Source organism: Chelmon rostratus, chromosome 5 (assembly GCF_017976325.1).
Source record: "Chelmon rostratus isolate fCheRos1 chromosome 5, fCheRos1.pri, whole genome shotgun sequence".
In the NCBI taxonomy this organism is placed as follows: domain Eukaryota; kingdom Metazoa; phylum Chordata; class Actinopteri; order Chaetodontiformes; family Chaetodontidae; genus Chelmon; species Chelmon rostratus.
In genome coordinates, this window is record NC_055662.1 from 29,592,743 (window position 1) to 29,617,792 (window position 25,050).

At 47.1% G+C, this 25,050-nt stretch overlaps 1 protein-coding gene across 1 annotated transcript; it reads left to right on the forward strand.

Moving 5' to 3' along the window:
• Positions 1–3,895: 3,895 nt before the first annotated feature.
• Positions 3,896–25,050, forward strand: LOC121606884 (zinc finger MIZ domain-containing protein 2-like). The gene is given in 22 exon segments (XM_041937481.1): positions 3,896–4,345; positions 12,388–12,488; positions 12,714–12,828; positions 12,970–13,161; positions 13,163–13,179; positions 13,639–13,798; positions 14,235–14,477; positions 14,757–14,922; positions 15,679–15,797; positions 16,172–16,264; positions 16,652–16,841; positions 17,180–17,321; positions 17,955–18,033; positions 18,150–18,281; positions 18,404–18,509; positions 18,654–18,811; positions 19,015–19,082; positions 19,190–19,258; positions 19,845–20,122; positions 21,037–21,209; positions 21,833–22,030; positions 22,701–25,050. Coding segments are annotated over 21 exon segments (2,856 nt in total). The 5' UTR covers positions 3,896–4,345; positions 12,388–12,438; the 3' UTR covers positions 22,809–25,050.

The following is a 25,050-nucleotide window of genomic DNA, read 5'->3' on the forward strand; positions in this document are numbered from 1 at the left end:
TAAGAGCCTACAGCGGGTTAACGCAGCCCCCGGGGGGAACATGACCAATCACCTGTCAATCAGTCACCCCAGAACATGCTGAACTGAGATCAGTGACCTGCTGAGAGCTCGTGTTCACACTGTTTGATCACAGCAGCACCCAGTGGACATTACAGGAACTGCAGCTCCCACTTCTTTCATTCACTTCCTCCTTTACCTCCTTCTGACTGTATTTACCTCCTTCCTTCTTTCCTTCTTTGCTTCTTTAATTTTTCTCTTCCTGTCTGTCTGTCTGTCTCTCTGTCTGTCTGTCTGTCTCACACAAACTGTCGGATGTCCCGTTTCTTCTCCTTGAAGCTGGTAAATATCGATATATTCAAGGTGAATGAAGGAATTTTACTTCATGGGATAAACTTGCTTAATTTCTTTGTTTCCTTCCTTCATCTCTCCTCCGCACACTCACGTCTCCTTACATTTCTTCTCTTTTCCTCTCTTCCTATTCTATTTCTATCACTAGGCCGGCTTCCTCCAAAATTTCTGTTTTTTTCTCTTTGCTTTTTAATCCCTCCTTGATCCCTCCTCCCTTGTTTCCTTTTCTGTTTCCCCTCTCTGTCCTTGTCATCATTCATTGTTTATCCATCCTTCATTTTTTCCTTCCTTCCTTCTCCCTTTCTGATGTCTTGTGACTTCCTTTGTTCTTGTCTTTGCGCCTTCATCTTCCTGCTGTCTCCTCTTCCTCTCCTCCTCCCTCGTCTCTCTCTGTTCGGTGGAATCATTCTTCACTCATCTTCTCTTTAATCTCACACTCACAAGGTCTGTTAGATGTCAAATTACTAGAGTGTGTGTGTGTGTGTGTGTGTGTGTGTGTGTGTGTGTGTGTGTGTGAGTGAGCGTCAGTTGCCATGGAAACAGGCTGCAGATCACAGCAGTATCTCTTCATTCGAAAAGATGGTCTCTACATGCACAAGTTTCATCGTGAGAGAATAGCCCTGATGATGTCATAGTGATGATGTCACTGTGATGTGTCACATGCAGCTTGCATTGCAAACACTGTCCACGTGCATCAGGTGCATCTGGACCAAAAGTCACCTTGCTTGCTCACTGTAGCATCCTGCTAATCTGTTTCTATTTTGTGCTTCCTGTTTTCTTTTGAAGTCTGGTCCTGATCAACCACACCTGTGCTCCCTCACCTGCCCCTGGTCTTGCCCCCTGTGCCCCCCTGTGTTCTATGTTCCTGCTTTCCCTCGTGTGTTTGTTGTATTGCAGAACATTACTGAACTGGGATTTTGAAGCAGGATTTTCACTTGTAATAGTTATTTTACAGGAAGGTATTTGTACTCATGTAAATAAAACCGACTTCATACTTTTTCCAGCACTGAACGTTTCTTAGAAGGATCATCTGTACGGAAAAAGAATACAGGGCCCAGAATGCTTCCTTGAGGGACACCATGATGAATGTCAAATGTCTGTGACAGAAATCACAGAAACACTCGACACGTTTGTTATTCAACCCACAGCTTAGAAGAGAATGAGCTTATCAGATTTTTCCATGGACGAGAAAAGCAGGTGAGGCTAACAGGGCGGGCATGTGGTGACCAAATCCAGACACTGCCTGTTCCTCTTCATCGGTTCTCTTCATCAGTTCATGCTGTTGACTGTGGAGCTGCTGTGGCTGCTTTGACTGACGGTGTGTTGGTGTCTGCAGGAGATTAAAACCTTCTCAAATTGTTGTAAGTTGCTGTTTTTAACTATGAGATGTTCTCCTGGCCAATCCGTGTGATGTCATGATATAGACTGACCTCACACATAAGTGCAGCTGGAGTCTGCGCTGGAGGCTTATATTTGAGACAGGTCTTTATTTTTAATCCCCTCTGTTCCATAAGTGTATCTGGTCTTATTCTAATATGAAATTCCTTCATTTCTAAAAACATGGTGAATTCACTGACTGTCATGTTCCCGTATGGTACTTAACATGGAACTGCTGCCATCTGGTGGCACATCTGGTGGAACTACAAAATACTTTGGCTGAGACATTAATGCACATACATCCACAGTGTCTGAAACGGGACAAGGACACTTCCTCTCCTCTCTCTCTCTCCCTGTCTGTGTGGGTGTCTCTCTCCCTCTCTCTCTCTGACTTGGAAAAAATGGGGGGATAAAGTACTTGGGAGTGTTTTTAGGTGAAGAGTCTGTGCTAAGAACAAACTGGGACAATGTGCTGGAAAAAATAAAGGGCCGTCTTAAAAAGTGGGAATGGCTCGTACCAAGCATGTCCTACAGGGGGAGGACACTGGTGATCAATAATCTAGTGTCCTCCTCGTTATGGCACAGACTCGCTTGCGTAGATCCTCCCTCAAACCTGCTCTCACAGCTTCAAGCTGTTTTAATTGATTTCTTTTGGGATAAACTGCATTGGATCCCTCAGGCCGTTCTCCATCTTCCAAAAGAGGAAGGAGGACAAGGGCTGCTACATCTGGCCAGCAGGGGTGCTACTTTCCACCTCCAGTATGTGCAGAGACTGCTGTATGGACCAAAAGACTTGGTGTGGAGACCACTGGCCCGGGTACTGCTGAAGGAGGGTAGTGGTCTGGGCCTTCATGACTCGCTGTTCCTGATGGATTTGAGGACTCTGAAGTTCCAGACTCTGCCTCCTTTCTACCGTGGCGTCTTCACTGTGTGGAATAAGCTGGTAAAGGACAGGACAGCAGAAAACAACTCTCTGCACTGGCTGCTGCAGGAACCAGTGGTGCATGGCGGACGGTTGGACACCCCCTCCTGGGCCGGGCCAACTGTTACAGACTGTTTCTGCAGAGCAGGGATTCTGACATTTGGATCTGTTTTGAACTTTGTTGGATCCAAACTGGACGATGGAGCTGCTCTGGCAGCCGGCCTGGGAGTCAGATCTGTGAGGACCGTCAACAGGCTGCTGGAACACTGGAGACACCGTCTGACAGGACACGAGTGGACTCTGCTGAAGGACTATGGTGAAGGTGTGACTGTGCCTCACACTGATGATCCTTTCCCTGTTTTAGGTGTTCGTCCCAGGTTTGATGGTTGTACTGGTTGTTTTTTAGGTGACAAAAATCATATCTTCTTGATCTTGGAAGAGACAAAAAGTAAAGACTTGTACAAAATGATGGTTAAATGTCTCAACAAAAACAAACTTTGATGTTGATGTGACGTTGCTGTTCACCAGGATGGTGAAAGCCAGAATAATGATTGACTTTAATTATTATAAAGAGATGAAAGATGTCGATCAGTTCAGTGAAAGATGGACTCACAGTGATGTTTTGTGCTCTGTGAAAGAAAACCAGGTTTTCTTCTCTGAGGAGCTGAACTGATTTATTTATTCATGTAGTTTGAGTTTTTATTTCAGTTTTTTGTGTTTTGAGGATGTTTGTTGTTGTTGTTGTTTTTTGTTTTGTCTTTTTCTTCCTCTTGTAAATAGCTCGTTAAAGAATTGATGGAATAAAGTAACTCTTAAAAATCAAAAAAATCTCTCTCTCTCTCTCCCTGTCTGTGTGGGTGTCTCTCTCTTTCTCTCTCTCTCCCCCCTTTCTCCCCCTCCCTCTCTCCCTCTCTCTCTCCCTCTCTCTCCCTCCCTCTCTCCCCCTCTCTCTCTCCCTTCCTGTCTCTCTCCCTCCGCCTCCGTCCCTCTCTCTCTCTCTCCCTGTCTCTCTCCCTCCCCCTCCCTCTCTCTCCCTCCCTCCCTCCCCCTCCCTCTCTCTCTCTCCCTCTCCCTCCCCCTCCCTCCCTGTCTGTGTGGGTGTCTCTCTCTCCCTCGCTCTCCCTCCCTCCCTGTCCCCCCCCCCCCCTCTCTCCCCCTCTCTCCCTCCCTCCCTGCCTCTCCCTCCCCCTCCCTCCCTCTCTCTCTCTCCCTGTCTGTGTGGGTGTCTCTCTCTCAGAGCTGCTCTGCCTTCAGTCGCTGTTTTCTCCTCAGCCTGTTTGGTTTCGCCGCCGGCAGCGATGCAGAGGAAACTCACAGAAGCGGCTCTAACGTCAGACTCCAAATGATAGTTAACCGCAGTAATTCACGTTAGATTTGTTTTCTTTCCATTTTACTAATCCTGGACCTGCGGGAGATGGTGTCGCCCCCTGAAGCCGGATAATCAGACGCAGAGGCCGGCGGCAGGGAAGGCTAGCTGGCTGGAGTTGAAGCCAAGGTTCCTGAGGAAATCTCGGCTTCCGTATAGGATTTTATCCGGGCATTTTGGGATATTTGGGACGTCTCTGAACCGGTTCTCCCGGCTGTGGTGGTGTACTGTTTTGACTTTGGGTGCTCTCGGTCCTGGATGCCCCGGAGGCCCGGAGGAGCTCAGACTGCGGAGCCCGGGAGCAGTGCTCGAATACCGGGGTAGTAGAGGAGGTAGGTCGGCTCTGAGAAAAAGAGCGTTTCTACCTGCTGTGAGTGAGTGTGGTGGACACAGCTTTATGACTTAATTAATGGGACCGTGTCGATAATTAAAATACAGACGGGCTGCTTAGTATGGATCCACATGTGAGCTAACATTAGGTGAGTGTTTTGTGTTTGAGGAAGAAGCTAGCTGCTGGCTAACTGGTAGCCTCGTAGCATTCCATTGTCACTGACCGTTGGGCTAGTTAGGCTAACAGGCTAGCTTTGTAACAGTTGTCAAAGGGGGAAGTATTTTCAGAAAACGCGGTAAATTTAACACTTTATCTGACGTTTGAAATCTCTCTTCGCGTCTTTGTGATTGAATAACCGTGTTAAATCATTTTAGGGTGTTCAGACGCAGTAGACTGCTGTCGCCTCGTTAGCACGCTAATGCTAACAGCAGTGCTATCTACAGCAAGGAGAAGCCTCATTTCCCTGCCGCTGTTAGCACAGGGATCTGTCTGCTAGCCTGTTAGCATTAGCTTGTACCCGATTGCAACACTACAAGGAATCTCAAAATGTCTCCTCTGACACTGTCATTTTGTCGGAGGTGTTCAGTTCACCGGTCAGACGGGATGTGAGGACCGGACAAGAGGGACAACACCGTCCGGTTTGTCTTGATTTTTCTTAGATATTAGCCACAGCGTTATAGTCGGGCGCGTGCGCGTGTTACACGCACGCGGGCCAGAGTAGGAGGGTTGGTAGATTAAAGGCCAGTGAAACCAGTTTAATATAAGAACTGCAGCCACAGTTTGGCTCATGTTTAGCATAATGTGTTATGTATAATTATAATTCTAATTTGATATGTTTTTATTCATCGTTATTGATGTTAAAAGTATGTTTCATGTCCCAGAGGACACCACAGACACCTGTCCCTCACAGCGTTCATTGGGAATTCATATCATGAAGGAGAACAGTGTGGTTGTGTTTGTAGTCAGATAAGAAACTTTATTTAATGCTGTGAAGCAGTGAGGTGAGTTAAATCTTCAGGAAAGATAGGCGTCAATCTGGATTAACCTGTTGGGTGGTCCTGGGCCCCTCCAACACTACCTGGCCCCCGGTTTTCTTTCTGTCAGTGAGTTAGTGTTAATTTTATTTCAGAATCTGTACCATATGAGCACAGAGTGAAATCATAAAGCACTTAAAACTAGATTTTGACCCCTTTCAAAGCAGGGCCATGAGACCAGGAACTGATGCAGCCTCCATGATAGTTGAGCTTTAACGGGTCCAGTTTCCTGACAAATGGAAGTGGACTGTATTTAAAAGTGTCTCACTTTGCTGCGTTGGTAATCACATCCTGGTGGTCGTCTGGAGAGTCAGACCCAGTGGCTGTAGACTTTGTAGAAACGTGGTGCCCTCGGGTGTGCTGGTGCCCTCAGGTGTGCTGGTGCTCTCAGGTGTGCTGGTGCTCTCAGGTGTGCTGGTGCTCTCAGGTGTGCTGGTGCCCTCAGGTGTGCTGGTGCTCTCAGGTGTGCTGGTGCCTTTAGGTGTGCGGGTGCCCTCAGGTGTGCGGGTGCCCTCAGGTGTGCGGGTGCCCTCAGGTGTGCTGGTGCCCTCAGGTGTGCTGGTGCCCTCAGGTGTGCTGGTGCTCTCAGGTGTGCTGGTGCCTTTAGGTGTGCGGGTGCCCTCAGGTGTGCTGGTGCCCTCAGGTGTGCTGGTGCCCTCAGGTGTGCTGGTGCTCTCAGTGCTCACCATGAATGACACTGGGCTGTCTTTCTGTGCGAGCTCTCTGACGGCAGTGAGTTGAAGCTCTAAGTGTGTATTTTTTTACCTGAAGTTAATACGTACTGTTTTTGAATGCAGCTGACTGGCGTTGTGTTTGGAGGCAGTGTGCACAGGGGGAATGGAAGTCAGCTGCTGGTTTTGGAGGATGGTGTGCTCACTATCATTATCTGTCACTGTCACCTTTCATCGTCGTCTTTCGGTTCATCAGAAATGTGTGACGTTCACGTGAAACACGAACGTCCACACAGAAAGAAGCTCTCGACAGAGGCTTCATCACAAAACTGTCCTTAGTTAATAGTCTGGTTAGGGTTAGCTTGTGTCATGCTAACTGAAGGCTAATCATGTGTAATTAATCTGTTGGCATCTAGCACAGTGAAGCGCATGGCGTTAGCCTGCCTTTGTGTCTGACTGCGACATTTCATGTGTTCTGTGTTTGTGTCAGTTCAGCAGTTTTTCACACCTGCAGTAAACAGCCAGCGGGTGGCGCTCTTACGTTCGCAGATAAAGTTAGTTATAATGTGACAGTGGTTATCATTTCATGGATCCTCTTGTTGTGTGACATGTTACAACAAGTAAAATGTCTTAATTTTGATTAATTTGTCAACAAAGTGAGACTATGTCAAAGCTGTGGTGTCATATCCACTCTTCACTGTGATTGGCTGCTAACAGTCCGCTGTACAGCAGTGTTTACCGCCATATTGAACCTGAAGTTAAACACTGAGGCAGACGTGTTGAGACGATCCAGTGAGACCGGGGGTGATGTCCCATTCTCTGTATCATATCCACCTGTGTTTGCTTTACATGCAACATGAACATTTTTGATTCTTAAATTTGGTCATTATAGAGACGGTCTGTACTGAGGGGGGTGAAAAACGGACACAATGCTAACAGCGAACGTAACAGTGATTTAAATTAGTGTCAGTATGATCGCTGACAACGACACCAGCACACGCAGCAGAGCTCAGTGCTAACCTTTCCCCAATAAATGGAAAAAAGAGGAGCATGCAGAGAAGAATGTTGAACCCAGTTATTAACAAACTATTTACTTACATCTTTATAGTGCGTGCGTGCGTGTGCACACAGGCAGTTTGAATGACTTGGACCTGGTCGGTCCCAGCAGTTCTTTTATTTTCGCTCGGATATGCAAACCCTGCTTAAGAAGGTAAATATATATGACTCAAATATATGACAGTGCATCCCATAACTTTATTGCATGAAACCAGAACTATAATTAAACACAGAACAGTAAATGGAGCAGTGTGTGACAAAACCTGAATTATGAACATTAAATGACTTCTTGATAGTTTAAATAGGCCTGAAACCAAAGACTGATTCACCTTTACATATTTATTTATCCTCATTTCTGACTGATACTGACTCACACTTCATCAGGTACAGCTGTTCAATCTGCAGCTGTTCAGTCTGCAGCTGTTCCACAGCTGTTCAGTCTGCAGCTGTTCAGTCTGCAGCTGTTCAGTCTGCAGCTGTTCAGTCTGCAGCTGTTCAGTCTGCAGCTGTTCAGTCTGCAGCTGTTCAGTCTGCAGCTGTTCGGTCTACTGCCATGACTTTTACCTTGTGATGGTTGTGATGTTGGACCTTTGTTGACGGTGTCAGAGATTCTGGTCTGATTATTATTGAAGCCACAGTAATGCTGTTTCACTGCACTGAATTATATTGAGAAGCAATTCTGATGTTTTGTCTGCATCATTTTTATTGACGAGGAAATAATTTGAATATTACTTTCAATAAAAAGAGCAGCCGCTGAAAGAGGTGGAAGTTTTGTTCTTGATTAAATCTGACAGTTTGTTGATTAATAGATTTGTAGGTTAGTCATGGAAATATCAGAAAACTGTGAAAAATAAATGAAACAAATTGCAGCTTGTGGTCCAGGGTGGCGAGCATCTTCAACCCCAAGATGTTGAGTTCACTGAGATCTAAAACAGAGAAAAACCGAACGTCTGACACAGAGAAACTGCAGCCAGAGAATAATTCCTGAGTGAACACTGGGTTAATTGAACGACTGATCGTTTCTGTGACTGCTGATGAATTGATTCATCTTGATTCATCAGTGTTGCCGTCAGGTTTCGCTGCTCTCTGTGTAGAGAAGGCTTTGGCTCTGGTTCCCTCTGGTCCACCTGGATCTGAAGGGAACTGCAGTGACAGTTCAGGAGTCTTGTGACCTTTACAGCTCAGGTCATGTGCTGATCATGTGACTTGTTCATGTGCGTTTCCTGGCAGAGTGACTTCCTGTTAAAGCTGAGGAAGGTGTTTGGATGAACGCTGAAGCGTTTTGGTGGATGTTCTTTCAGCTGTCCAGACACTTAAACAAATCTTTTGAAATGTTTGCTTCCTTCATGAATCCAGGAGTGTGTGTGTGGTCGGTATGAGATCACGTGACTGCAGACAAACCGCTCCGGGGTTCGAGCGGAGGGGAGTCAGGACCGCCGTCTCCAGGTGATCTCGGCCCTCTTGACCGGCCCCGCATACGAGTGCGGCCAAACGAAGCGAAGCACCCGGTCCAAACGAGCTGGCTGTGAACACACCCTGAGCTGTTTTACCTGTTCAGGTGTTGTGATAGTCAGGCACGGTGGCTTCCTGTTGGTTTAAAAGGAGATGTTGAACAGTCCCTCAGATCTGAGATCTTTTCTGTTCTTTCCTGTATTTGGACCTTTGGTTCTACAAACTGCATCTTCCATCGTGATCTTGTCTTCATGATGAAATACCTGCACAGAGTTATTTTCGCCGTATTCTCTGTTTTTTTAAGCATTGTGCTGTAAGTGCAGCTGATCATTTCAAATGATTCAGATGTTCACAGACCAGTTTCTACTGTCAACAAGGATTAAAGTAGTCCAGGATGTGTGCAAAGCCTCAGAGTGTTACAGTACGTTCTCTCCTTCTAAAACATATGTTTATTATTCGTTATGCAGCCATCATATCTTATATGATGCCCCCCCCCCATAACACAGCCCCTCCATGTCTGTACACATGGCTCAGCACAGTTTATTCTTAGTTATTAATGTTCACAATCCGTATTATTTGTGTCTTATTGTTAATGACCGTTAACTGACTGGATGTTACCAAAGACAAGCTGCACGCACAAGAAGCTCGTTCATCCATCAAAATATGAAAATGCACCATTAACAAACTTGGATTTAGATTAACGTGATCAGCTTTTGCAGGAGATGCTGAAAAACAGCCTGCCACTGAAATCTAACTTAGAAGTTAAGACTGAATGGATGAAATCGTTACTGTTGATCAAATTTCCTCTTTCGCTCTGAAGCTAGCCGGCTAACCCAGGTTATAGCTGGTTCCCAGGGCCAAACAAAGGCCAGTCTGACATGAAAAGATGTCGTCCAACACGTCCAACACGTCTTCAGTCCAAGACCTTTGAAAACAAGTCTATCTGTAATACAGCTCTCCAACTTTCTGTCTTTCCTAATTCATCTTATTTTAAACTGGAAGAAATAACTCATGCAACGTGTTTTCAGGAGTCATGTGACAGAGTAAAGCTTCCAGAGCTAGCATTAGCTTAATAACACTGTGTTAACCACACTGTGTTAAGGGTTATCGCAGGGTTATCCGAACGTTCACGTTAAAACTCAGATTGGCTGTTAAAACTGTTAAGAACTGCAGGGGTTCTCCGGTTCTGGTTCCGATGTTTCCTCCAGATCAGTCACTCGCCCAAGATCAACCTTAAAAAAAGGGTTAAAATGATTAAGTATTATTTCTTTCTTGTTGTGATCTTGTAACCCCTCAGATTTAATTAGGGAGCCTCTGATTGGTCAGCAGCCGACGGCTAAAATAGTCGTATTTGCGGTTCCTGTTAGATATTGCTGAGTGTGCAGACTCAGACTGATGGCCGAGTTTAACTGAACGATGCTCACTGAATATTTCTCGCTTTTCTCTCCGTCTGTGTGATCGCTGAACGTCGCAGCAAAGTCCATTCACAAATCTGCCAATTACATGTGACCTTTGTCAGCAGACACGCCCAGCAGGCGTCATTCCAGGCGTGTTCTGGGTTGTCAGCTCAGACACCCTCCAGAGACAAACACACACTTCTCATTCTCACATGAAGAGCATTTATTTCAGCTGTGGGTGATGAACTGTGGGCCAGAGAGGGTTTATTAGAGGAAGAAGCATCACTCTGGGTCGTTTGAGATGATAGAAACACCAACAGAGTGGCTCTCGTCCAACAAACTGTAGTTTCATGTCCATTTTACTTCTCAGGATGAATTCAGGGGCTGCAAACGTACGTGTCAGCTGTATGACAAAGAGTGAGGAGCTGCTGGTGGCTTTCACTTCAGTTCTATCTTCTAATGATCTGTGATCAGTGTGGATTCTCTGAGCTCTCCTGGATGATGTAAACATCAGATTTACTGTGGTTCTAGATACTACAATACCCATGAGCCTCAGCGGCTGCTGCTGTGGACAAGAAGGCAGCCAGATGTCATTTTAAAGTGTAGAAGTATTATTGGCAGAATGTACTTCAAGTATCACGTAGACGTACTCATAATGCAGAATATAAAGGCCCTGTGAGTGTGACAGGAGATTACTGGGTGGTCGAGGTGGAGCTGAACTTCTTCTTATACTGCGATGTCCTGTTTTACAAACTGCTGATGTTTTCTGTCAGCTCTTAAATCTCTGCAGTACAAAGTATAATATATACATAAAGTATAGTATACGTATATATAAAGTATAACATATCCCTCTGATGGAGTGAGTAGAAGTATAAAGTAGCATTAAATGGAAATACCAAAGTACCTCAAATTTATACTTAAATGCAGTACTTGAGTAAATGTACTTCGTTACTCTCCAGCAGTCTTAAACAGCTGTCAGGCCTGAGACTAAAAGGCTTGTTCTGACACGACTTTCTGCCTGTTTGGAGGCAAACAGATCGAATAGACCGTTAGTTATCTGGTGGGTGCTGGTGAAATGCACCCTGGGAGTCGTAGTTGACTCGGTCCTGCAGCTTCTTGTGTCGTTGCTTTTTATCAACCAATCGGTGTGTTCCACCACAGCTGTTCAGCTGTTGTTGTGATGAGTTTCATGATGAAGAGGGAGAACTGACTCGTGTTTCCCTCTGATAGATCAGACAGAAAGCTGCTGCATTAAAACATCCAGATCACTTCAAGTCCTCCTGTTTGATCACCTGGTTACTGAGATCTACTTTCTGTCAGGCCGTGTTTGTCCTCCTCCATGAACTTCCAGCTGCTTTCTGCTTTATTTCTTGTTAGAATCCTGATGATGGAGTCTTTTGTCAAAGTTTTCCGTCCTGTGCAGCGTCGGTTAGGACGCGTCAGGTCCAGGAGACAACATGTCTGCTCGTTTCAGTCCTCCAGTTTGACTCATTTATTGAGTTTTTTCTGAATTCTTGACCTTCATGTTTTCTCCTTTCATCAGACAGAACGTAGTTTCTGCTGTGACTCATGTTTCATTCAGAGGAACTCAAACGTCAGTCTGATGATGATGATGGTGAAGATGTGTTCAATGACACAGTAACATCCAGGAAAGCTGAGTCATTGGAAGAGTGAGTGAGTCATTGGACTCTCAGTTCATTGATCAGTCAGTTACAGTTTTCTGGTTTTTCTTCATGATAATTATGATAGAGTGATTTTTTAAATTCAGGTGTCGTTTTAACTGGTAAAACCAGTGATGACAGTTCAGCTGCCTCTTTTCAAGTATTGATTATATCCCAGCTGATACTGGACTTATAGCAATATCAGTATGTGGATATGAAATGAAGAGCTGATGAGTTGATTGACGTAAACTTTATTATCAACAAATTGATAATGGAGTGTTTGTTTTAGTAAAATGTTCACTGGCTCCAGCTTCTCAAATGAAAATGAATGGATGAAAAGAAGCAGCATGAAACGTCCACATGTTGAACTGTGTGTCAGGTTCAATGTCGCTACGAGAATCTGAACTAACGGCACCTGACCAGCAGCGGCGTCTCAGCTGGACGCCATCGTCCAGACACCGTTCAGGAAGTGAGGCAGAGGCACACTTTGTTTTAACAATGATGAAGAATGTTCTGAAAGTATTCTGGATCTCATTTCATGTCTGTCTGTGAAAAAAGATCCATAAGCAAAGTAATCAATAGGTGGAATCCCCAATAACACACAGGAAAGGTAGTTTGAACTGAGTTTGTATCAAGTTTGGAGATAATTAATCGTCTGTCTGTCTCTCTGTCTGTCTGTCTGTCTGTCTGTCTCTCTCTCTGTCTGTCTGTCTGTCTGTCTGTCTGTCTGTCTGTCTGTCTGTCTGTCTGTCTCTCTGTCTGTCTGTCTCAGGAGTTTTTGTCTGCTTTCTGATTGGACCCCAGCAAGCCAGCCCCTCCCACCATGAACCCTCTGAACCAGATGAAGGCTGGACTGGCCAACAACCCACACAGGTACACACACACACACACACACACACACACACACACTTCCTGTCTGCAGCTCTAACCAGTCCATTGGTTCCTACTGATGATGTCATCCAAAAGTCAGATTTTAACAGGAGCAAAAAAGTTTGAGATTTATTTTCAGCAAACCGCTTCAGTCCTGGAACCTGACACACAAATGTGTGTGTGCGTGTGCGTGTGCGTGTGCGTGTGCGTGTGCGTGTGTGTGTGCAGTGACGGTTCATACCCCTATGACCCCTCCAGCTGGCAGCAGCCCACCAATCAGCCCACAGGATCCCTCTCCGTCGTTACCACCGTCTGGGGAGTGACCAATCCCTCGGCCAGCCAGGTATGACATCACCAAACAGGAAGGAAGAGACTCGTTACGGGCTCTGACAGTGACAGTAACAGCAGAGAGTCTTTGTTCTGCTCTGTCTGCTCGTCATGGTTTGAATATTCTGACGGAAGATGTGGAATGTGTGTCTATCAGGGTCTTGGTGGGGGGGTGATGGGGCCTGGGGCCAACCCTGGAGGAGGACCCATGATGCAGGGCCCCGGGGGTCCGGGCATGGCAGGAGGGCCCGGAGGCTACATGGGTCAGCAGGGCTACGGAGAGCCCAGCAAAGGCTACATGAACCAGGGCATGTATGGCCGGACGACGGGGGGCTACGCCGGAGGACCGGGGGGGGTACACAGGGAGGTGGGTGTTTTTCTGCGTTTTGTTTCGTTGCATTGATGATGATGATGATGAAGTAACCTGATACAAACAGCAGGAAGCGATTGATTAACAGCAGTTAGCTTCAAGAACAACCTGGAGTCTCTGAGTGAGACCTCGCGTGCTGAAGGGTCACATGTGGCTTTCTGCAGCTGTCAGTCAAAGACCGAGAAGAAAGTTTCCAATAATGATTATTATTCAAGCCACCAAAGTGCTTTCAGCAGCTGCTGAGAAGTGTTGTAGTGATGATGTCAGCAGCTGTGCCATCAGGTGACCTCTTCAGATCTTTTGGAAACATAAACACGATGTCACACTGCAGGAAGTTACTGTACATTATTTATCTGTATTATTTTACGCTCACACAGAAATAAACGCTTCACCTTCTCACTGAGTGCAAAATACAACAAACTCTGAAGTATGACCCTCATCTCTCTCCGTCCTCAGTTACCCGTCAAACCCCGGAGGCTCCAGAGGTTCAGCTGATTTCACTCAGGCCGCCGCCGCTGCTGCCGTCGCCGCCGCCGCCGCCACGGCGACCGCCACTGCCACAGCAACTGTCGCTGCCATCCAGGAGAAACAAAACCAGGAAATGAACTATGGGCAGGTGAGGAGAAGAGGGGGCACCTCCTGGGAGGCCCTGCCGATGACAGGTCCCATGTACACTGACTGAGTTAGTGCTCCCTCTGCTGGTGACTTCAGGCCAGAGGCGTCACGTCTCCAGCTGGTCTCTATATTTTAGTCCGTCTGTCCTGTTCTCATGATCGTGATCTCGGGAACACCTGGAGGTTCATTACATCTGACACAGACGAGGATGAACTGGTCTGACTTCCTGTCTGCGGCTCCTCTGAGCAGCATCTGTTAGCAGAAACATCCTCTGCTGCTTCAAGTCTGAACATGACATTTATCGATGATTTGATCACATGATATAAATGTATGATGTCATTAATTAGACACGTGTGCATCAGTTGCTGTGTGATCATGTTGCAAACTGAAGCACATTAAATGTTATCAATGTTTGTGTGTGTGTGTGTGTGTGTCAGATGGGAGGTCCAGCCTATAACAACCAGTTCATGGCCCACTCTGGCCCCCGCGGCCCCCCTGGCATGGCTCCTGGAGGTATGGGCCCTGGGCCTGGACCTACTAGGGGCCCTCCCTCAATGGGCCCCATGTATGGCCCCGGAGGCGGCCCCCAGAGGGTCCCTCAGCATCCAAACTATGGCCCTGGACCCCAGCAGGGCCACCTGAGGCCCCCACAGGGCCTAAAACGGCCCTACAGCTCTGAGGTGAGAGTGAGGAGGTTTGATTGGCTGATGCAGATCTACTGTGATCACATGATTTAATCTGATCACATTTATTAGCCTTCAAATAGATTTTAATCACCCTGATCAAAGAGGACCACAGTTTATTGATGAGTGGATTCTCTGTTTATATTGAACACAATTCAACATCACGTTTCAAAGCTTTATTGTTTCAACATAATAAAAAATCACTCGTGAATTAACGTCCAACATGACAAATAGAACGTTTCACTCTTTCTTCCTCTCCGCCTGCTCCGTCCTCAGTCTTTCCCGGGAATGTCTCAGCAGTACGGCGTTCCGGTCGGTTCCAGTGTCAACGTGATGTCGGGTCCCGGTGGGGCCGGCGGTTCAATTCCAGGTTCAGGTGGAGGCGGTCACGCCGGCCCCGGCCCCGGCCCGTACTCTGGCCCCGGCATGCAGTACCATGCAGGTGAGATGTCTGCAGGTGGGCTGAGTGTCACTGCAGGTTGAAGAGTTTCACTGCTGACAGAAATCCTGCTGCATTTTGTTGATTTAATCGTCACATTTCTAAAAAAAATCTATAGTTTGGGGCATTTTTGAATGTGTGTAGAAGACAGATGACAGGAAGTGAGGGCAGAGAAAGAGGAAGTCAATTTTATTTATTCGTCCCAAAATTACAAATGATAATTTATTCAGTGTGAGCAGAATGTGTTCACTGTGTTAAAGCATGAAGTTAACTTGTGCTCATATGTTGTGTTAAATTATGTGTTAACTGGTGAAATACTTCAAAGCTGTGCTTCAGCAAAAATGAACATTTCTCTTTAATATTGTTTAATCAGATAATAATAAGCAGAAGGCTCAGAGTTGGTCAGTCATTCATTTCAAAAACCTTGAAGAAAAAAGAAGTTCAGTCTTTATTGTCTCACATGTGAACATGTGAAAAGAACAGACTCACCCATCATTCATAAGAATAAAGATGAAAACTGGACACGATGAGATCTTAAAAAGACAGTCCAGCATCTGTGTTAATGTCCCCTGTCTCTGTTTCCTCAGTCTCCTCAGACGTCTTCAGTTTCATCTCTGTTTGTCTGGAGACACGCTTAGCTTAGCTTAGCTTAGCACAAAGACTGGAAGTGGGGGGAAACTGCTAGCCTTGCTCCCTCACAGTTTCTTGAGTTTCTGTTACCATAATGAAGGATATTTTCCATCTTTTTTGTCTCTGCAGGTCCTGGTGGTCCAGGCCCCGCCCCACCACGCTCCGGCTCCTCCCCCTCTTACCAGACTCATAAGATGCCCCTCCAACAGTATCCCCCCTCTGGCCCGCCCAACTCACAGTACTACAAGGTGAGGACTGTGTGTGTGTCTGTGTGTGTCTGTATCTGTGTGCGTCTGCCTGTCTGTCTGTCTGTCTGTCTGACATCATTTCATGTGCATGTTGCAGAGTTGCTAGTTTAGAAGCTCAAAGTGAAGGTTTTATTTTGTAGGAAGCTTCTCCTCTGCTGGTGATTGGTTACAGTGATCCAGCCTCTTCAGTTTAATGATTCTGTATATTTGGTTGATCTGCAAACATGATCTAATATTATATCCACTGATGAATTTAAAGGGAACATAAAGAATGTGATGAAGGAGGCGTGTCGCTGTTTTTGTTGAGAGGTCACTTCCTGTAAAATAAAACAATAAAATAAACATTAATATGTTGTTTTTATGTGTTTGTGCAGCAGGATCACTTTAACGGTCAGGGTGGAGGTTTAAACTCTCTGACAACAGGGGGCGCCGGTGGTGTCTACAACTCCTTCAACCAACCATCTGGGGTAAGACGCTGTGTGTGTGTGTGTGTGTGTGTGTGTGTGTGTGTGTGTGTGTGTGTGTGTGTGTGTGTGTGTGTGTGTGTGTGTGTGTGTGTGTGTGTGTGTGTGTGTGTGTGTGTGTAGGCTCTAACTCACAGGTTGCAGCTCAGTGTGAAATTTGAATTCACTCCTGTGAAGTCATTGGTTCTGCTTCTTTTGATCTGAACATGTGACCCTCTGACCTTCCCCACTTTGACTTTAAATGACAAACGTCTGAGTGTGACCATCAGCTCAGTCAGCCTCAGCTGTGAGTGTCTGACCGCTGCGGTGAGACGTCGAGCGGCGGAGTGCTTCCTCACAGCGTGCTTACTCAAAATAAATGAACTAAACACTCGCTCCTCTGTCCCTCAGCCCGGTCGAGGGTTGCCAGGTTACCCCTCCTCTCCGGTTCCTGGAAACCCGACCCCGCCCATCACCCCCAGCAACTCCATGGCCCCGCCCTACATGTCGCCAGGCAACAGTGACATCAAGCCGACACCCTCTTCCTTCCTGCCTGACATCAAACCAAACATGGCTGGCCTGCCCCCTCCTCCTCCTACAGGTACACACACACACACACACGCACACACACACACACACGCACACACACACACACACACACACACTCTCAGACTTTGTCTCCATTGAAAGATGAATTTGATTAAAATTTTAATGTCTATCACTGCTGAATATCATTTATTTAAGTACTGTTTTGGTATGTATGAATTATTTTAAATCTGTTTCCTGCGTCTGCTGTAACATTTGAAATGAAGATCAGTTCTTAATTTATCTGAAGACTCAATCTCAACCAGATTAGAAATAATCTGATTAACATCAGCAAGATTTTCTACATCAGTCCCTCAGGTCCGTGGTCTGACTGTCTTGACTACCTGTTCACAGGTAACCCTAGCGACGACCTGCGGCTGACCTTCCCGGTGCGCGATGGTGTGGTCCTGGAGCCCTTCAGATTAGAGCACAACCTGGCTGTCAGCAACCACGTCTTCCAGCTGCGAGACTCCGTCTACAAAACCCTCATCATGAGGTGAACACACATACATGCACGCACGCCCACACACACACCTTGCGGTTCACCCTCCTGCAGCTCTCAGTGATGGACTGTACCACAAACAATGTAACAGAACACCAGGTGGAGGAGAAATACTGTGGAAATACTTCACACACGAGACGAGCAAAGCAGCCGGCTGACCAGGCGCTCACTGAAGAACTGACCCAAACTTACCCAAACTTATCAAAACTTATCAAAACTTACCTTATCAAAACTTATCAAAACTTACCTTATCAAAACTTATCAAAACTTACCCAAACTTATCAAAACTTATCAAAACTTACCCAAACTTACACAAACTTACCCAAACTTACCCAAACTTATCAAAACTTACCCAAACTGACCCAAACTTATCAAAACTTACCCAAACTGACCCAAACTTATCAAAACTTACCCAAACTTATCAAAACTTACCCAAACTGACCCAAACTTATCAAAACTGACCCAAACTTATCAAAACTTACCCAAACTTACCCAAACTTATCAAAACTTACCCAAACTTACCCAAACTTATCAAAACTTATCAAAACTTATCAAAACGTATCAAAACTTATCAAAACTGACCCAAACTGACCCTAACTGACGTGTGTGTGTGTGTGTGTGTCTCAGACCGGACCTGGAGCTCCAGTTCAAGTGTTACCACCACGAGGACCGACAGATGAACACCAACTGGCCCGCCTCCGTCCAGGTCTGACCTTCATCCTCCTCTTCTTTATTTCAAGGTTTCATTCACAAAAGTCCTGAGGAGCTTTTTTTCTGTTTTTATCCACCTCCCTCTCTCCTCCTCTTCCTCCTCCTCCTCAGGTGAGTGTGAACGCAACTCCTCTCACCATCGAGCGAGGCGACAACAAAACTTCCCATAAGCCTTTGTACCTGAAGCAAGTGTGTCAGCCGGGCAGGAACACCATCCAGATCACCGTGACCGCCTGCTGCTGCGTAAGAACACGCACGCACACACACACACACACACGCACACACACAGTTCAGCCTCAGGCCGACGTGTCTCGGTTCGTGACTGTTCACATGAATTGGACGGACGTGTGTTTGTCCCCCTGCAGTCGCACCTGTTTGTCCTCCAGCTGGTCCACCGTCCGTCGGTCCGCTCGGTGCTGCAGGGTCTGATGAAGAAGAGGCTGCTGCCTGCAGAACATTGTGTCACCAAGAGTAAGTGAGCCCCCGGCGTCACTCATTCACAGAGCTCTCTGCTTCACTCGACTCAGATCAATCAAAGTGAGCGACTTTAAGATCACAAATATTAAACTGGGTCACTGTGCTCATATTTTCCTTCTCTTCTGTTCTTTGTGTCAGTAAAGAGGAACTTCAGCAGCGGCTCCATCCCCGGGACTCCCGGGCTAAACGGAGAGGACGGCGTCGAGCAGACCGCCATCAGAGTCTCGTTAAAATGTCCCATCACGTTCCGCCGCATCCAGCTGCCCGCCAGAGGTCACGACTGCAGACACATACAGGTCAGAGCCGCAGCCAATCAGAACACTCCACATGCTGTGATGTCACAGCACCGGCCCAACGTTTCACAACAAAACAACAACCAATAAAATCAAGATGATGTAAACAGAAAGAAATGCTGCAATATTTAACTGTCTGCCTGTCTGTCTGTCTGTCTGTCTGTCTGTCTGCCTGTCTGCCTGTCTGCCTGTCTGTCTGCCTGCAGTGTTTTGATCTGGAGTCGTACCTGCAGCTGAACTGTGAGAGGGGAACATGGAGATGTCCTGTTTGCAAGTATGTCTCACACACACACACTGTCAGTCATTCAAACTGCTGTATGCTCATCATATTTCTATAACCTCCTGTCTGTCTGTCTCTCTGTCTGTCTGTCTCTCTGTCAGTAAAACAGCTCTGTTGGAAGGTCTGGAGGTGGATCAGTACATGTTGGGAATCCTCATCTACGTTCAGAAGTAAGGAACTTCTTCTTCTTCTTCTCTATTGGTCGTCATGTTGCTGTCGGCGACAGCTCCGCTCTGAACGAGTCGAGCTGCTGGTTCACAGAAAACACTTTTATTTTGAAATGCTGCTTGCCCGTGGGTCATGTGACTCTGTGTGCACAGGTGCTGTTAAATTACTGTTAGCTCAGACATCTTTCTCTGTTAGAGCTGCAGTTAACGAGTATTTTCATCAAAGATTATTGATGACAGTTATTGACTTGATGACCTGTTGATGACCTCATCACAGTTTCCTGGAAGCTCAATCAGTCTTCAGTTCTTAATTTAAACTGGAACATGTTGAGCTTACTGAGATGTGAATGTGAGAAAGTGTGAAAAGCAGCAAACACGTGACATTTGTGGCTCTTGGTGCCTCCTCGCAGTGAGAGTCCTGGTCTAGGTCCACTATGTGTGGACTGTGGTCTGAAGCTGGACCAGCTGGGAACCACTGAGCTGTTTTCAGTTAGAAACTAAAATAAAACCTGCAAGAAAACCACAAAAATGGCCTCAGACTGAGTGAAGCAGCAGTTTCTCCTCCTCTGCCTCCTCTTCCTCTCCTCAGCTCGGAGTACGAGGAGATCACCATCGACCCGGTGTGCAGCTGGAAGCCGGTTCCCGTGAAGCCGGACATCCACGTGAAGGAAGAGTCTGACGGTCCGGTGTTGAAGCGCTGCCGGACGCTCAGCCCCAGTCACATGGTCCTGCCCAGCGTCATGGAGATGATTGCATCACTAGGCCCAGCCCCTTCCTCTGCCACTTCCTCCTCCCCAATGCCCTTTACCTCCCTGCCTGCAGGGGGCAGCAACAACAGCGGCAACACACCGGACTACCCGGGACCAGGTAGGCAGGGTGCGGGGGTCTGAACCAGGACAGCCAGTTAGTCTCCGTTTGATTGACAGACTCAGTTAAAGTGAGAAGTTTCTGTGTTTTGGAGGGCGGGTTTTAGTTATCGGGGGGTAAAACCCCGTCAGAGGAAATGATCAGTACGTGAAGAAAGGGCTCAGTGCCTGATGGAAGATCATCTGTGTTCAGATGAATTATCTTTTCAAAGAGCACAACAGCAAACACAAGCATCCATGAAGCACCTCCCTGGAGGATGGATTATTGGATCCGTCAGTAATCAATGAGGATCCGGTCGATGCAGTCGCTGATTGAGTCATAAAGGTCCAGTGTGGAGCGTTTAGAGGATCTGTTGGCAGAAATGAAATCCAATAATCACTGTTCTGTTTTCATTTGTGTAAAATCAGCTGAAAACCAGATCAGCTGTGTTTCTGTTAGCTTGGAATGAGTCGTTGTATCTGCAGAGGGGCAGCTCCTCCTCACAGGGTCCTCCATGTTTCTACAGGAGCCCAGAGAGGACAATCCAAACACTGACTCTACTCAAACACTGTCAGGGAGGGAGTTACAATCTGCAGCCTCACCACTAGATGTCACTTATCCTCCACTGGACCTTATATCAGCTTGATCTGTCAGGTCTGCACCGTATTAATGTGGTTTAATATCAGTGGATCGTTAGCGGATCATCAGAGGATCGTTAGCGGATCATCAGAGATCAGGCAGACGCTGAGGTGATGATGATGAGACATTCACTGTTCATGAAGTGAATCCATCATCCGTCAGAGACTCACGAGTCTCTGATCTGCAGCTCATAGTTCTGATCCTTTAAATCCTCAAACAGTGGATGGGACCTGGATCTGATCAGTTATCGGGTGTGATCGGGTGTATTGATCGCTGTTTGTGCGTCTGCTCCTCAGCTCCGTCCTATCCCAGCCAGTCTGCCGGTTTCTCCGACTTCACTGGTCCCGGGACTCCGGGGGTCGGGGGGGACTTCTCCTCCCCCGGTCCTCCCCCTCTCTCCTACCAGTCGGAGCTCTCCAGCGCCCTCCTCACCCCCGACAAGCCCCCTCCCCACCCACTGGCTGTACAGGTAATGTCTTCCTCATCTTCATCGTGTTTGATTAGTGAAGATTCACTCAGTGAACAATAAATCCCAACTCCTCCTCCTCCTTCTTCTCCTTTCCTTCTTTTCATCTTCCCTTCCCTTCCTGTCCTGCCTGACTCCTGCATCCTTTTCTTGCTTCATACTCTCCTCTCTTCTCCTCTCCTCCTCTCCTCTTCCTCCTCCTCTCCTCTTCCTCCTCCTCTCCTCTCTTCTTCTCACCTCTTTTCTCTCCTCTCTTCTTCTCTCTTCTCTTCTCTTCTCCTCTCCTCTCCTCTCCTCCCTTCTTCTCTCGTCTCCTCTCCTTCTCTCCTCCTCCCTCTCCTCTCTCTCTTCTCACCTCTTCTCCTCTCCTCTCTTCCTCTCCTCTCCTCTCTTCCTCTCCTCTCTTCCTCTCCTCCTCTCCTCTCCTCCTCTCCTCTCCTCTCTTCTTCTCTCTTCTCTTCTCTTCTCCTCTCCTCTCCTCTCCTCTCCTCTCCTCTCCTCTCCTCTCTTCTCTTCTCTTCTCTTCTCTTCTCCTCTCTTCCTCTCCTCTCCTCTCTTCTTCTCTCTTCTCTTCTCCTCTCCTCTCCTCTCCTCTCTTCCTCTCCTCTCTTCCTCTCCTCTCTCAGATGTCCGTCACGGGCCGTCTGGACTCCACTTCCCATGGTGCTCCTCTCTCCCAGCAGCAGTCGCAGGGTCTCCATGGCAACTCCCAACTTGGAGGTAGCAACCAGATGATGCAGCGTAGCAACCAGAATCCCCGTCTCCAAGGCGACGGCTCCTTTGGTCTCGGGGGGTCTGCGGAGGTTCCAGAACCATCTCTGGATGTGAGTAGAAACCAGACTGAGACTCTGATGGTTCTGGTCTGATCACGTTCATCATGTTTCAGGTCGACGCTCGTTCAGCTTCCTTTACCTGCACAAACCAAATACTGTACTTCTGAGGTACATGTACTCGACTCGAGTATTTCCATTGTATGTTCCTGTCTGCTTTTTGCTGCTCTGCTTTTATTGAACAGCTTCAGGGACTTTACAGATTCAGAGTAATAATAAAACGTGTGATGAGTATTCTTCCAAGTATCCAGCAGTAAAATCAGCTCCATCTCTACCAGCTGCAACATTCATGCCTCAATAACTAGAATTCAGTAATATGAATGACTGCGAGGGGCCGCTCTGCAGAATACTGCAGAGTACTTTTACTTTTCTTCTTTAAGTATATTTTCATGCTAATAGTTTTGTACTGTAACTTAAATGCAGGACTGCTTGTACCAGAGTATTTCTATACTGTAGTAATCAGTACTTTCACTGAAGTAACTTGTGGCACTGCAGTGTGTATCAGCGATGTGTACACGGCGTGCACAGCGTGTTCCTGCTCAGCTACAGGCGACGTTTATCATGAGAAAAGCAGCACCGTGATTGGCTGGATGGGATTTTCAGGTAAGAACGTGATTGGACGGTGAAGCTGACAGAAACTCGTCTTGCCTGTTTGTTTGTGCAGCTGCTTCCTGAGCTGACCAACCCTGACGAGCTGCTGTCGTACCTCGGACCTCCGGACCTCCCGAACAACAACAACGACGACCTGCTGTCGCTGTTCGAGAACAACTGAACACACACACACACACACACACACCTCCAGAATTACTGTAAGATATGAACTCTTCTCTCGTCGCCCGCCAACACGACAGGCGGCCCAGCGCGGCCGCCGTCTGCACAGGACGACGGCGAAACAACGTCTTTTAAACATGAACTCTTTGATGTGTGACGATGAACTTGATGGTAATTTTATTTTATTGTTTTTTATTCTCTGAAACTGTATTTTGATGCTTCATCCTTCATTCCTGTCGCTGCGATTCAGAGTATTTAAAGTGACTGTTGGTGGCGACCACACGGCTGCTGCTGGCGCGTACACACACACACGCACGCACGCACGCACGCACGCACACACACACACACGCACGGCGACGCAGTAGCTCTGTGGTTCTTTAAAGCCACAAACGTTCTGGTCCAAATGAGTTTTAAATGTGATGGGATGAAACGTGGAAGATGAGCTTTAAAGGAGCAGTCCGGTCTGTTCTGACTGTTTCTGTTCTCACCTGAGAAACACGGAGACACTGAAGTCTGAGTCCGTCTGAGTCCGTCGAATGTCCCAGAGACGTCAGAAGGTTCAGGATGTCCGCTCAGCCCGGCGTCTCGGCGACGCTCCAAAGATCTCCTGCGAGTCTGTTCGACACCATCAGGTCTCACCAGACGTGAAGCGCCAACACCAAACTGCAGATTGTCTCATTCGGTGGTGTTTCCCTCACGTGTAATATCAGTGTAATAATATAGAAATATTTTTAGTAGAACGGTTCACAGTGACGAGCGAACAGACTCATCTCATCCTGTTCTTCACCTCTGAGCTTCAGTTTGTCTGAGCTTTGAGGATTTTGCTGGAAGAACAATCTGCAACTTCAGACGATGTTTTCATGTTTTTCCTCCACGAAAAGGCCAAAAAACAGTGAACAGTCGTCCATCCCAGTTTCCCAGAGTCCAGAGAGACGTCTTCAGATGTCCAAACCCAAAGAGACCGAAGCAGCGACGCTGGAGAAGCTGGAACATTTTGTCACTGTTTTGGTTGAATAATGAAAGTTGCTGCATGCCGACCACCACAGAAGAAGACAGCTGAGAAGCTTTGCTTTTCTTCTGGCTTCATTCAGCTTTTTTTCTTTTTCTGGTTTTTTAAATGTTAGCAAACGGCTTCATGCTCACCAGCCTGCGGACAGCAGCGGAGACTTCCTGCACGTGTGCGGCAGGAAGTGAAGGTGAGTCATCAGATCTGAACCCACCTGAGTGCCAGCGTCAGGCGGCGTTCTGCAGCAGAGTGAAGGAACCTGAGGAACGTCTTCACCGTCACAGACGCTCAAGTGTCCTGCTGATGACCTGCACACATCAACACCTCAGCCCAACATCAGGAGCTCTGATAGACCAGGATCCTGGTGTCTGCTCCGATAGACCAGGATCCTGTGGCCTGGGAACACCTGGTCCTGCCGTGTGAACGTTGTTGTTTGGCACAGAACGTCTTGACTGAGATGGTGATCGATCGGATCGGATCATTGATCGGAAACTGATCGTGGCAGTCAGCTGGTCTGGATGTTGCTCCTCATTGGCCGGAGCTGCTCTGGAGCCTCGTAGTGAAACGACATCTAACTCTGATGGACGAGGTGAATCAAAGAGTTTCCCGAGACAGAAACGAGCTGATTGAGACACGTTTTGAAAGAAGTGTAGAGGATTAACGGACAAACTGCACGCTGGGTTCCCTCGTGTTGTCTCTGTTCGTGTGGCTGAGTCCAGTCCACCTGGATTTGATCATGTTTGAGACTTGATGGAAAAGTGGAAATGGGACCAAAACTGCTCGACTCATGAAAGCTGTTTTTGTACCGGTGCTCCTCCAGTCTTTTAGTGGGGTTTTAACTCACTCACGCCCCCTGCAGGACAGTGACAGACTGCAGGGCAGCTGTTTGAGGCCACGACGTTAACCTGCAGCAACCGAAGGAGAAAATCAGTCGAGATGCTCAGAAAGTTGCTGCTGTTGCCTCAAACTGTTGCCCTGAGACGACGTCCGCAGAGCTCTACAGTTTGTATATGTAGTGATCACAGAGGGTCCATCTTCATCCTCCTCCTCCTCATTATTCTCTATGTTGTAAAGTGACTAGAGTCCAGACAGTTGTGGTGTCTCCATGTCCCAGTGAGTCTGCTGACTTCTGGAGAAAATAAAACTGTACATGATCACACTGTATGATTCAGTAATGATGCTAATAACAATAATAATAATAACCTTTGTAATTTAATAAACACACACTGGAAAGACA